General features: G+C 43.9%; 1 protein-coding gene across 4 annotated transcripts in view; it reads left to right on the top strand.

Moving 5' to 3' along the window:
• The window catches only part of ELP2 (elongator acetyltransferase complex subunit 2), a 40,640-nt gene extending 32,766 nt beyond the window's left edge, over nt 1-7,874 (top strand). For 2 of the 4 annotated variants that reach the window (XM_059140287.1, XM_059140285.1), the window contains exons 19-22: nt 321-442; nt 2,505-2,638; nt 3,167-3,280; nt 7,053-7,874. In XM_059140287.1, the coding sequence (XP_058996270.1) occupies nt 321-442; nt 2,505-2,638; nt 3,167-3,280; nt 7,053-7,209 (527 nt within the window). In that variant the 3' untranslated portion in view covers nt 7,210-7,874. Of the gene's footprint in view, nt 1-320; nt 443-1,969; nt 2,068-2,504; nt 2,639-3,166; nt 3,281-7,052 lie in introns of those variants that run through there. The other 2 variants (XM_059140286.1, XM_059140288.1) reach the window with 2 other exon arrangements.
• Nucleotides 7,875-13,945: the final 6,071 nt, after the last annotated feature.

The raw sequence follows: 13,945 nt of genomic DNA, 5'->3' as shown, positions 1-13,945 counted from the left end.
ATGTGTAAATCTGGCTACTTGCGGAGGAAAGTTAAATTGCTCAGGCTTCTTATACAGTTGAAATTTTAGTTCAGTGCCTGGAAGATGTTTGTCACCAGTCACTGGAGAATGACTAGTAACATAAAAGCATTCCTTCCTGGAAGAGTACATGTATGCCCGGAGCCTTCTGCTGAGGGCCAGCAGCCAGGTCTGTTGTAAATGTCCCTATGTATAAATTGATTGCTACAGGGGGTGATGTGTATGACATGTAAGCATAGATTTCTACTAGATGAAACCAGCTCTGTCTGCCTTGTGAGCAGTGTGTGTGGTGTTTCTTTCAGACCCAGTTTTCAGCCTCTTCGCCTTCACCAACAAGGTAACTGCTGTGCACAGTAGAATTATTTGGTCTTGTGATTGGAGTCCCGATAGCAAGTATTTCTTCACTGGGAGTCGGGACAAAAAGGTAATTTTTTTTAACTTCGTATTTTTCAAATGTAAAATAATAATACAGGTATATTTGGATAGAAAATACATTATCCTGACTTTCTGATAAAATTAAAAATAATCTATGTATTTCTTCTGTGTTTTTCAATTGCATGCATAAAAAGGCTTTCCTTGTTAAAAGCTATAAATACATTTCTCTGAAATACCAAATATGAAAAGAAAACTTTTCAGACACATGGTGTTCATCAAAGGGCCCCAGTGAGGGAGAAGTAGTGAATGAAATGGTTGAAGACTAACAATGTAGAAGAGCAGGAGGGGGTGGAGGGGCATCAGGAGGAAAACAGTTGGCTTTTCTTTTTCATACTTCTATGAATTAAAATTTTCCTCTATAATAGAGGATTATCGCCTTTTCATTCAGTGGAGGAAGCAGTGTATATGGGTGTGTGTGTGTGTGTGTGTGTGTGTGTGTTTGTGTTTATTTCCTAAGCTTTAAAAAAAATCAAAACAATTCAGAGAGGAACGGGTTCTTGACTGCTGCCCTCATCCCGGCCTCTGGTCTCTGCTGTCCTCACACTCCTTAAAATACTCTTTTCCTTTTTCTGCAGACCAGAGATGGGGAGGCAGTTGAATGTTTCCTTTCCTCTCCCTGCCCTCTCCAGTTGTCATGGTGCAAATTACCAAAGCAGAGGGCTGGTGTGGACATGTCACTCAGTGAAACACTGAAGTGTCAGCCTCTAACCCATTTCTTTTAGACTGTCACTTGCGTCCATTCACCGGTCCGCTTCTCCCCGGGTGCCACCTTGCTGTGCTGTGCTGTGCTGACCACCGAGGGAACAGAACTGCTTCTGCCCTCTACGCGGTCGCACGTGCTGCCACCAGGGCTCCCAGGGATGTGTCAGGCCTGAACCGGACGGAGTGTCACCCAGCACACATTCTCAGAAGTACACTTCTGATTACTTGGTCAGAGCCTCCTACTGGGCATCTTGCTTTGACCTGGACTTTGTAAGTGTTGTCCACTGCACTTCACTCTGTTTCTTTGTGACTAGTCACATCCCTTGGAGACATGAGCTTCTGTTTTAGGATTTTATGTCCCCTTAGTGCCTGCGGTTTTTGGTCAATTGCTTCGAAGAAGGAAGAGGTAGACCAGACAAGTGATGGACAGCAAAGCAAAGTTTATTGAGCAAGAGTACAAAGCTCCCAGAGGGGGAGGGGGACCCTAGTGGGTTGCCCTTGGAGTTTCTAAGTTTAGGGGGTTTTACGAGGTCTTTTGCAGAACTTTTTTAAACAGGGTGTGCTGAGTCGTGCTGATCAGGGCTTTGGTCATGTATCTGTCTACCTATTACGTTAATGTCCACATGCTGATGGTCCTTTTTTTACTGACATCTGGGGGCTTAGGTCTTAACTGCCCCTTCCCCATGACATAGACAGATGCTTTTGTGGTTAATTGTCTTATTTTAGGATGTTTTACAGAAGTCCTGTCTGCAAAGACTGCAGAGCAGAATGTCAGTGCTATTTTATCTTAGCTGTCCTGATTCTGTGTTGTCAGGGATCCTGGCCCTGGCCGCCTGTCAGTGAACGCCTAAACCTTCTAGGGAAGTGTCATTTTTCACGCAGGGTATCGTCACAATTAGGCCCTCCTGCCTGGTGAGTCGTTTCCCTGAGCAGCTGTGGTATAGAGGAAAAGCCAGGGCTGGACTGGTCCCCATGCGTGTGTAGTATTGTCTTGGACATGTGCACGAGCCTCTTAATGAGGATGTGACCGATAGACTCTCCCTAGGTCAGAACTGGTTTCCTGAGTATAAAAGAGTGTCCTGGACAATCCCTGGTCTCTGGGCAGGGGCAGTCCCTGTTTGGACCAGCACATTTAGGTAATTGAGGTCTCACAGACTTGGGTCTGCTACCCCGTGGCTTCTCTGTGATGCTTGCAGTACTCTGAAATCCTGGAACATCAGCTGCCAATGTAAATGAGGCATACAATAAATGCTAGAATGAATATTTTGCATTTTCTGTACTGTCGATACTCTGATGCATTGCTGTAAACCTTGCAAAGAGAAAGCTTTACAGTTTGATCTGTCTGTTAGGTGGTTGTGTGGGGCGAGTGCGACTCCAGTGATGACTCCGTGGAGCACAGCATCGGCCCCTGCTCCTCTGTCCTGGACGTGGGCGGAGCAGTGACAGCCGTCAGTGTCTGCCCGCTGCTTAACCTTTCCCAACGGTCAGTCTCCGAGTGGGGCTTTGTTTCACAGTTTTGTTCACGCTTGATTTCTTCATATGTAGTCCTCTTATATTTTCATAGCTTCTGAATTGCTGTTTTTTTCCATAATGCTTACATTTCTTATAGGAATTGTTAAATTGATAGAACACAATGACATTCAGAGTGTGGGAAAATGGGGATTGGGAGTGTGGCTAACAGGTTCTTATTTCAACAAATTTAGAACCGTGGTGCTTTCGCCATAATAAGTGTCTGCAGTAGAATGAGGGCCCCTGTAGCCAGCCAGGGAAACACTGGCTTGTGGGTGTGCCAGCAGAGGACAGAGGGAAAACTGTGCACCCCTGATGGAGAGGTGGCTCCCTGAGGGCGCAGTAGGAGCAGTGCACTCTCTCCTGGGCTGGCACTTCTTTTATAAGCTACTATAAGACAGATGGGAAAGAACTCTGGTAAAGAACTCTGATAGAGCAATGACGGAGATAACAGAAATTGATGCTAATTAATCACTGTCTTCCCCTCCTCCCTTAAAAACAGGTATGTTGTTGCAGTAGGATTAGAGTGTGGAAAGGTTTGTCTATACACATGGAAAAAGACTGATCAAGTTCCAGAAATAAATGACTGGACCCACTGTGTAGAAACAAGTCAAAGGTATTTTCTTATTATTTTTACTTCCATCAGGTTAGATTTTGTTAAAATTACACAAATTACAAATGTATTTGTTACAAAACATTGAGTTTTAATTAGTTTTTATAAAATAAGTTGATCTTTTATAAGTCTTTTTTTCAAAAGATTTATTTATTTGAGAAAGAGTGTGTGGGGCGGCGGGGGGGGGGGGCGGGCGTCGCAGAGGGAGAGGGAGGGGTCTGCCTGCTGAGCAGGGGAGTCAGATGTGGCTGGATTCTAGGACTCTGAGATTTTGACCTGAGCCAAAATCAAGAGTTGGCCACTGAACCAACTAAGCCACCCAGGCACCCAAAGCATCAAGGTTTATAGTGGCAGTTTTTTTCTAATTTTATTGAGAAGTAATCCATACAGGTGACGTGTAAGTTTATGGCAAATAGCAGAATGTACATACATTATGAAACATTACCACATTTAATTTACATCCATTTATTCATATAGATACAATAAAAAGAGAAAAAATGAATAAAGGAAAGAAATCTCTCCTTGTAATGAGAACTCTTAGGATCTCTTCCCTTAACAAGTCCGTATACATCAAAGCAGGGTCCATGGAGGTCATCATGTTGTACATTACGTGCCTAGTATTACTTGTCTCGTAATTGGGAATTTATACCTTTGACCACCTTCCTGGGATTCCCTCTCCTCTTACCCTCTGCATCTGGTAACCATAAATATGATCTCTTTTCCTATGAGTTTTTGGTTTTATTTTTTGAAGATTCTGTATGTAAGATCATACAGTATTTGTCTTTAGTGGCAAATTTATGCCAGATTTAAATGGAGAGGGACACAAATCTCTATTTGTGGTGCTTACCACTAAGTAGTACTATGGTAGTCTCTTGAAATTGATGTTTGTTACTATATTGCACTTGGTTTTTAAAATTTGCTTGAACAGATTGCTTGTTTGCATAATATCTTTATAGATAACACATTTGAGATGAAAGTGATTTTCATGTCATCTAGAAACTGACTACTGTAGATTTGTAATAAAACTGGATTAAAAATGTGGGTGTTTTTTTAAACATTTTGATTGTGTTTTGGTAGCCTCATCTTGTGTTTGAACACTTCAGTTCAAATGGTGGAGCAAAATGCCCAGTGCCCCTCAAAGTCACATGCCTGCTTTCACGCATAGGAATTGCTCCCTGAGCCTTATGCCCCGGGCCTGGGCTCTTACTTCCTAAGCTGGCTTAGAACACCTGATGTTTACAAACCACACACCCCCCCTTAGATTGCAGGATCTTTTTTCAATCTAATTTTTAACCCAAACTATTCTTTAAAAATGGCTAAATTTTCAAAAAATTACTAACCTCATTCTATCAGATTTTTTTTTTTTTTTGATTCTTCAACCTTCATATATCTGCACTATTCAAAATAGAATGTCAAATATAATTCCAAATGACAGTATCATGATGAAAATGATGGGCTTGGTGGAGAGAGACCTGTGAGCACATGTCTTTTATAAGATATTTCAACCAGGGGAGTCTGTCTCCTTACTGGCAAAGCATGTTTGTGCTCATAATGTATTGGTTAAAACTCATCCTTTTCCTGCTGCCTTTTTGGCTTCTCTCCCACCTCTGATGGTGGGTTTAACAATTGAAATAGTTCATACTGTTGCTTACTGAAGAGGGAGGTACTCCAATGAAAATTCCATATTCTAGGCATTTGAAATTTTCTCTCTTCCTGAGCTCCCCTCCCTTCATTTCATCTTCCTTTTATCTTGCCCTGTCCCCAGCAACCCTCAGTTTCTTTTATGAGATTAAGAGTCTCTTATGGTTTGTCAATTTTTTTTTTCTTTTTCTTCTTTATTTGACAGGGAGAGATCACAAGTAGGCAGAGAGGCAGGCAGAAAGAGAAAGGGAAGCAGGCTCCCCATCGAGCAGAGAGCCTGATGTGGGACTCGATCCCAGGACCCTGAGATCATGACCTGAGCTGAAGGCAGAGGCTCAACCCACTGAGCCACCCAGGAGCCCAGAAATGAGAGATCTTTAATATTATCAATAATAAATGAAATTCTAGTCATGTCGGTGTCATTTAAAATATTTTTCAGACTTCTGTTGAGGAATCGTGTTTAGAGCCAGCTTACTGGTGGTGCAAGAAAACCAATTAAATACCTGTTACAATTTTACTCACTTCATTTTTTTAAAAGTTTGGTATTGGTTTCATTTATAAAGCTCCTCTCCTGATGACTCTGGACTGCCTTTAATAATCAGAGCCAGACTCATGAAAGATGCACTGTCATTGAGATAAGTGCTCAAGTCACAGCCAGTAAAGTGTGGGAGCATTGCCTTGGGAAGAATTTCAGGAAACACTGATTACAGTAGCATTGTCGAAGTGTATGTAACCTCCAGAGGGACCACTCGCAAGGGCTCACAGTCATGTGGTTGCATAGGTTCTGGTATGCTGATTTTTAAAATGTGTTTCATCACCTCAAGGTTTTATTTCTTTCCTCCCTTTCATCCTGAGAGTGCATCTGGTGACATGTAGGCTCTCAGCATCTGGAAGTATAATTTGTGTGCTCTGGTATTGTTTTTAGGGCTTGCTGCCTTCAAACCTACTTAAATTTTTAACATTATTTGTCTTTAGTTTGGAGGTCTGATTGCAGGTTAAATTTTTAGGTTTTATTATATTTTTTAGGGATTAATAATCTGTGTTTGGTAACATTCTAGTCCTGTCATGGGGTTGAAGGAGCATTAATAAGAGCATCTTGCCCAAGGTCATGCAGTTAGAGGTCACATTGGAGACCAAGATTGTTTCATTGGGCAATTTATTAAATATTTCTTTATCTTTTCTTACCCAGCAGTAAAAATGTAAGAGTCCATATATGTCACAGGGATGTCAAAAGAATAAAATAATTTTGAATGTGTTGCAAGTCTGAATTCCTTAAAAAGAAACACATTTAGTAATGTTATCTGAAAGACTGGTTTTAATAGCCATTTCATGAATTCCTCTGATCATTAAAAAAATTGACAGGGATTCATTGTTTCTTGCTCTTTTTGGTGGTGTCTTTTGTCAGTAGGTAAGATTTAGTCTGATAGTTTTACTTAGAGTAAGATGTTTTCAACTTTAGAATAAAATTGCTGAAGTATTAGTAATGGTGTTTTAAAAACCTGTACTTTTAAATTTTTACAATTTTATTTTTATTTGAATATGGTTGATATATAGTATTACATTGGTTTTAGGTGTACCTCTTAGTGATTTTACAAGTTTACATGTAATGCTATGTTCACCCAGGTGTAGCTGCCATCTGTCCCTGTTAATGTCACTGTTACAGTGTCATTGACGTATTCCTCATGCTGTGCCTTTCATTCCTGTGACTTAATTGTTCCATAACTAGAAGCCTGAATCTCCTTCTCATCCACTCTGCCTAACCCTTCCTCATGCTCTGCTCTGGCAGCCATAATTTTGTTCTCTGCATTTATAGGACTGCTTCTGCTTTCTGTAAAACCTGAACCTTTTGATTTTCAGGTTTTGACTTCAATTCATATTAAAAACATTAATAGTGCTTTGGTGAGTGCTGTGAAGTGTGTAAACCTGGCGATTCACAGACCTGTACCCCTGGGGATAAAAATATATGTTTATAAAAAATAAAAAAATTAAAAATAAAAAAAAATAAAATAAAATATAGCTGAGCAAGGAAAAAAAAAATTAATAGCAAGGGCAAGGTAATTAAATTAATACATTGGTAAAATATTTCATAGTCCTAGCATACGTTCCTTTCATGATTTCTCTATCTTTGTTTTAGCCAAAGTCATACACTTGCTATCAAAAAATTATGCTGGAAGAATTATAATGGAAAAACTGAACAGAATGAAGCAGAAGGCGCCGAATGGTTACACTTCGCAAGTTGTGGTGAAGATCACACTGTGAAGATATACAAAGTTAACAGACGTGCATTGTGATGGGCTTAATAACTACAGGCATGTGGTCATTGGTGTCTGAAGATATTTATCCTGTAAATAGACGACTTTCTTTACCTTATAATTTCATCGAGTTTAATTTTTAAATCCTATAGCAGTAGTGCTTACTGGGTCACAGATCCTTTGAAATCTGATGAAAGCTGCACACTCTTTCCTCACAGACAGACATACGCTCACACCCTCAGAACCTGGCCCACACTTTCAGGGATTCAGACCTGCATCCCTGTGTCCCAGATTAAGAACCACTCTTGTTCTTGTTCTTTTTTTTTTTTTTTTTTTTTAAAGATTTTATTTGTCTGACAGAGCATAAGCAGGGGAGCAGCAGGCAGAGGGAGAGGGAGAAGCAGACTCCTCGCTGAGTAAGGAACCTGATGGGGTGCGCCATCCCAAGGTCATGACCTGAGCTGAAGACAGAGGCTTAAGCAACGGAGCCACCCTGGCTTCCCCAACCTCCGTTCGTTCTTTATGAGTGAATTTGCCTGATTCTGTGTTATTTTGGGCCTTTACATCTTTTCATATGCCCTTCTTTGGGACATTTCATTATTTATTACCCTCTTCAAAGAGAGGACGCAGAAAATAAAAAGAGAAAACCCAGAGTACTCAATTTTTATTTTAACAGCTTTTGTAAATAAACAGACTATACTTTCTGTGGTCTTGACCTTTCTTCCCGTGCACACCCACCATTTGCCAGGAATTTGGCAGGCAGTTGTGAATTTGAACTGTAGTCAGTTCTTTCTTGTATTCTTTAAAAGTACACAGATTCTTCTTTTACAGTTGGACTAAAAGCAGACTGTGCTGACATTTACCCTGATAGATGTAGGGGCTGAAAAGGAGAGTTGTGTCTGAATCATCTGAGTTGATGTGAGGTCACATACGTGAGTCACGAGAGAAAGAATGCCCCAAGGGTGAGTGTGTAGTGGGAGCAGAAGGAAGAAGATGCCAGAAACAGAATGTTGGGTATGCCAGAAGTTTGGGACATGGGCCACCAGAGTTGGGAGCTTTGGGAGTTGGGTGGAGGGAGGTCAAGCTCAGGGGAAACTGGCATGAGAGTGGAAGCTTTCCCTGACCCAGAGTCATCTGGGAAATCGGCAGTGAAATGAATACTATGCATAATAAATATGCTGGAAGCGGAGAGGTGAGGACTTTCTTGGTTGGAGTTTGCCATGATCTAATGCGACATTTTGCTTCCAAACGAGATGTGGTATTTTGTCTAAATCGAGATTTCTAGTCCAGCATTATCCAGTATTTCTAGAAATATAGAAATAAAATTTGAGCTATATAAGTAATTTTTAAAAATTTCTCATAGCTAAATAATAAAAGTAAAAACAAATAGGTGAAATTTATTTTAGTGACATCTTTTCACCCAGTATATCCAAAATAGTATCATTTCACATATACAACATAAAAGATAGTTGAGGTATTTTATATTTTTTTATATAAAGTCCTTATACAATATGAAGTGTATTTTACACTTAGAGCCTGTCTCAGTTTGGACCAGCCCATTTCAAGTGCTCAGTAGCCACATGTCACTAGTGGCCATCCATATTTGGACTGTGCAGTTCTAGACTCTTGAGTCTGTATAAACTAGTCTAATACCCTCAGGCACATGTGTGTGTGCATACACCAAAGCAGGGAGAATCTGAGTTCTCAACCTCAGACCCCAGGATGCCCTGAAGGATGGTTTCCTTGCTTATCAGCTGACGGAGCTGAGTCTTCCCCCACCCCCCTGGCATGCAGGGATCCCATGCATGCGGGATTCCAGAGCACATTCACTGAGCTAACTTGGTGTTTTGAACATTTTCATGCACAGAACTCAACCCCCTAAGCATCCCTGGAAATAGGCCTAGTGTCAGAGAGTCTGAATTTATGGTTCTTATTTTAATTTGTCAGTTGGGTTTGTATTAGGCAGTTTTCGTAAGTTGTCCTGAAGCGTCTTCCTCTGTAAGCCCCGAGTGTTCAGTTCAGTAAGCGCCGCGAGGACTTGCTGTACAGTGGGGCGCTCTGCACTGTAAGTCATACACATGCGCTGTGGTCTCACACGCCTCTTAATCTTCTAAAGGAGTACCCTTCGGACCATACCGTATTACGAACCACATTGTTTATCATATCTAAAGCAAAAAGGACCTCTTAGAACTTTGCTCCAGAGGAGTGGAGGAGGATTTCAGAGGCCCTGCCCTGCCCTGCCGCTTTCCCCGACCTCTCACTTCTCTGCCGGATTCACTGCATCAGAGTTCAGATTAATGCCCAGCGCCAGCCTAAGCAGTTGCTATCTTCTGACCTGCACAACTTTCCTAGACATGGGGAGAGGTAGTCGGATTGCTCAGAGTACATTTTTACCTTGTAAAGCACAGAGCCGGATCACTTCCCAATAACCTCAGGGGAAGCAGAGTTGGTTACGGATTCCAAAGGGGGAATGTGGGAATTGGGGGGAGACTCCAAACTCAGGAATGAAGTGAAAGGAGAGACTCGTTCTCTCTCTTAAATTAGCAGTTCTGACCACCACAAAAAATCCTGAGTGGTTTAAGGAAAGCCAGGCCTTTTGTGAACTATTTTTTGTACAAACCCCTGCGTGTTTCTCAAGGCCCTTAGGTGGGGATTGGAACCTGGACCTGAGGCATCAGAAGCATGTTTGATCCTGGCTCATGCTGGCAGTAAGTATGGGTAAGCAGTTCCCCTCATGTCCGCATGGAGGTAAAACTAGTAGATCATCCTGACTTCCATTCAGCTGTGTGTGAGGGAAAACGCCGAATGTTCTTTCTGGATTGTTCAAGGTGGAAGTTTTCTCTCAAAAGGAATCAAGGTAGGGGTGCCTGGGTGGCCCAGTCAGTTAAGCATCCCAACTCTTGATTTCCACTCAGGTCATAATATCAGGGTCGTGGGATTGAGCCCCATGTTGGGCTCCATGCTGGGTGTGGAGCCTGCTTAAGATTCTTTCCCTCCATCTGCCCCTCCATGCTCTTGGGCGTGTGCTCTCTCGCTCTCTCTCGGGGGAAAAAAGAAGGAATCAAGGTGGGCAGATCAAGATGGGCAGCGAGACTGCTCAAAATGATCAGGAACCTAGGCTCTTTTTCTTTGCTGTCTGCAGTCCTCAGTGTGTGGCTTCTTCACCATCCAGGATGGCTGCTTGGCCTCTTGCCACGATCTTCACATTCCAACCAACGGAAAGGAAAGGCTTGTCCCTAGCTTTAAGGAAACTTCTTGGAAGTCCACATAGTTCTGCTTAGTCTCCTTGGCCAGAATTTAGTCTTGCAGTCATACTGCAAGAGAAACTAGGAAATTTTTTTTGTGGTGAGGGGCATGTGTTCAGCTGGGAATTGAGGTACTTTATTCTGGAAGAAAGAACAAAGAGTCTCCTTTTGTAAAAAAGCAGCCACATTGTAGGGTTGTTTTGAGGACTAAATGAGCTAGCACATGAAAAATGCTAGCTCTGGATAGATATGACACCAACCATTAGGGATAAATAAAGCTCAGCTCACATCACCTCCATAGAGCCTTTATTAATCCCTTGTTTCAAGTATTCTTTCCTTTCTCTGAATTCCACAGTATTATTTTTAATGGCATTTCTCATTCCCTATCTCTTATTTATATCAATCTTATGTTATGTCAGTTAGATTCTCTGTGGTAAGTAAGTTTGCCTCAAAATGGTACACGGAATTACTAGCTCACATAACTGAAAACAACCCAGTGGTAGGACAAAGTTCAAGTGTGGTTTCATCAGGGCACTGTGACCCTTTACTCTGAGCTGACCTCTCCAGGGTTCAGCTTTCTTCCAAGATTGCCCTCCCCCATGGACGAAAGTAGCTATTGAAGTTCTAGATTTCCTTGTTCATATCAAAGGGAATAAAACATTAAGTCTGAGCTTTACTCTGACCCAAACATCCTGAACTAATCACAATGGGCCATGAGTGGGGAGGGAACCACACACTGAGTGGCTTAGGCCTGCCCATTTGATGTGGCAAGAGCCATGGACTACTCTGGAGCCGAAGGTCAGCTTGTCCCATTAGGACCACATGGCTGTTGCTGTTGCTGTTGGTTTTCCAAAGCAGAGTCAGGAGCAGTGAGTGCTGGGTAGGCTCCCGATGAACTCGCACTATAGAAGCCTATTAAAGCCTAAACATGGGGCATCAGATTTGTTTTCTTGCTCTCCACAGCATCTAGCACAGTGTGTCTAGCCGTGTGTTGTCAAATATTTGCTGCATTTAAGGATGAGGATATTTGACAACACGGATGGCTGGCTGGTGGAGGAAGGATTCATTGTAATCCACTAGTCAGTAAATAGGGTAGCTGATTTCAGGTCCTCTCCTTGTCTTGGTGGCGTAAAGGGATAGGGGGCAAAGAGCTGGAGGGAAGGTGTCAACACAGAAGGGACCGAGAAGGGGGGTCGGGCTTGCCCAGCAGACCTGCCTCTGAGTGAACACAGGGAGAAGTTGAGACCTCAGGAAAACAGCCTCAGGAATGTCACCCCTCTGGGTTCACCCACCCTGAGCCTTGTGTGTTCTGCCTTGTACTGGCTGGTGGGGTTTTGTTGTTTTGAACATTATGGGTTTAGATATAATGGAGCCTTGTTCATGATTCCGAACTGCCCTTTTAGCTTCTGTTCCCAGAAAAGGTCTTCTGTCCCTATAGGGAAGGGAGCTTCCTGGGGTTTCTGATCTTTCACTGCTTTCAAGTTGTTTTTCCCGAAACTTCTCCTCTGGCAGGCTCTAGAGAAAAACCTGCTCCATTGCTCACTCTCACTCCTGCTCCGCAGACTCTCTTCTCATTTGTCAGGTGTCAGAGTATCTCAGCTAGCAGGTTCTCATTGTTACGGAAGAATGCATTTCATTCTAGCAGGAAATAATAAATTCATCATCCAAACCAAATTTAGCCTCTGAAACAGCCACCCTTCATCCTAACTACTTGGCAGGAAATTTGATCTATCATAATTTCAGTCCCTAAATACCTCCAGGATCAAGAGGCCTCGGGGGTTAGCCAGTACGAAAACCTCTACCCTTCATCACTGTTGAAGGTGTGGTTTAAGACTTGACCATTATAGGGGTGCTTGGGTGGCTCAGTCAGTTAAGGGTCTGCCTTCAGCTCAGGTCATGGTCCCAGGGTCCTGGGGTCCAGTCCCATATTGGGCTTCCTGCTCAGCAGGGAGCCTGCTTCTCCCTCTCCTTCTGCCCATCCCCCTGCTCGTTCTCTTTCTGTGTGTCAAATAAATAAAATCTTAAAAAAAAAAAAAAAAAAAGCTGACCATTATAATGGAGATTCCATCCCCACCAAAATAACAGACTTTCTCACCAAGGTCAGCGCACCACGTAGCAGCACATTCACTAATCTGATTGGCCCTTGTCCTAACCACCTGTCAGCCTTAGTACCCCAAGGTGTTGTCCTCTGGCTGTCCTCCCGCCTTTCTGCCTGTACCTTGTCACCAGTCAATGGCATGGAGGCAGCCACCACTTACATGTTGCTCTCCCCAGGACTCTGCCTCTCCCTGAACACTTGTAGAGCCTAGGGAGTGACCTTTCCGCAAGCTTCTCCCATGAGTTGTGTCTCCAACCCTGACACTGTCCTTCCTGAGCCCCGAGCCCCAATCTCCACTTAGGTGTTCTGAACCATATTGTCTGCCTATGCCTGAGCCCCCTCCTCCCTGCATCCACCAAGGCGCTCACTCCCAATAGTGCCAGGCCACCTGAGCCGGTCCTCTCTCAGTCCCCAGGTGCATTCATCGCTCTGTACCATGTGGGCCCTCGTTCCTCCTCGCTAGGACTTCTGGCCAGCCTCCCTGCCTGCCTCTCAGTGCTGCTGGGGTGTCAGGCATACCTCTGACACAGCCACACTCCTGTAGGGGTTCTCTGGCATCTTCCTGTCCCTCCTGGCTGCAGAGTTTGGCCCCCTCCCTTCCCTCACTCCCTGTCCCCACTCCTTACCCCTGCACAAGCACAGGCTGTGCTCCTCTAATTTTCTGAGCCTTTTCGTAGCTCCAGCATTTGCACACAGAATGCTGCCCACCTTCTCTTCAGGACTTCTGGAGTCCCGGGTTGGGGAGGCTTTCTCCCTTACAGCCTCAACCTTTTGGGGAAGCCCTGTTCTCCAGCCCGGCGCAGTGCAGAGGGGGTGATCTAGCTGCGGGCCCATCTCCTTCACTGGGGGCCTCTCAGGCACACAGGCTACCTCCCTGACTGCTGGCTGCCCAGGACTGAGCAGGTTCCTCGCAGGGAGCAGCTCCCCAGTGAACACTGGCTGGTGCCCCTGCCAACGCCCACTTTCCTCTTCAGTGACTCCGGCCTGGAGGTTGCAGGAGGCTGTAGCTGGTCTCCCTACTCCCAGTTCTCAGCACCCCTTCCAGCCTGGTCATGGGCATTAGATCTATCTAAGTCGCCTCCTGGGAGCACTTTTGTGCTCAGAAATTTTCAGAATGAAATTCCAGTCCCTTAGCCTGACTTACAGCCTTCCGAAATCTACCCCCAAACCAACCTTGCCTTCTTTAGTCACTACAGACTTTAATTCTGAGAGATACCCATCGAGCTTCTGCAGAGTGAGGGGATGAAGAATTCGGAGAGTTTTGCAAAGGGAGTCCATTGCCAGAGGAGCCTGGGGCTGGGGCCCTATGGAAGTCTATTAACGTGGGAGCCAGGGCTTTGGGGGAGATCTCATCCAAACTCCGTGAGCGGGACCAGGGACAGAACCTCACCTGGGCGGGCAGGGGTGGGGGGATTTTAAGTACAAAATCAGG

The sequence above is a fragment of the Mustela lutreola genome, chromosome 11 (assembly GCF_030435805.1).
Source record: "Mustela lutreola isolate mMusLut2 chromosome 11, mMusLut2.pri, whole genome shotgun sequence".
Taxonomy (NCBI): Eukaryota; Metazoa; Chordata; class Mammalia; order Carnivora; family Mustelidae; genus Mustela; species Mustela lutreola.
This window is presented reverse-complemented; position numbering and strand designations above follow the sequence as displayed.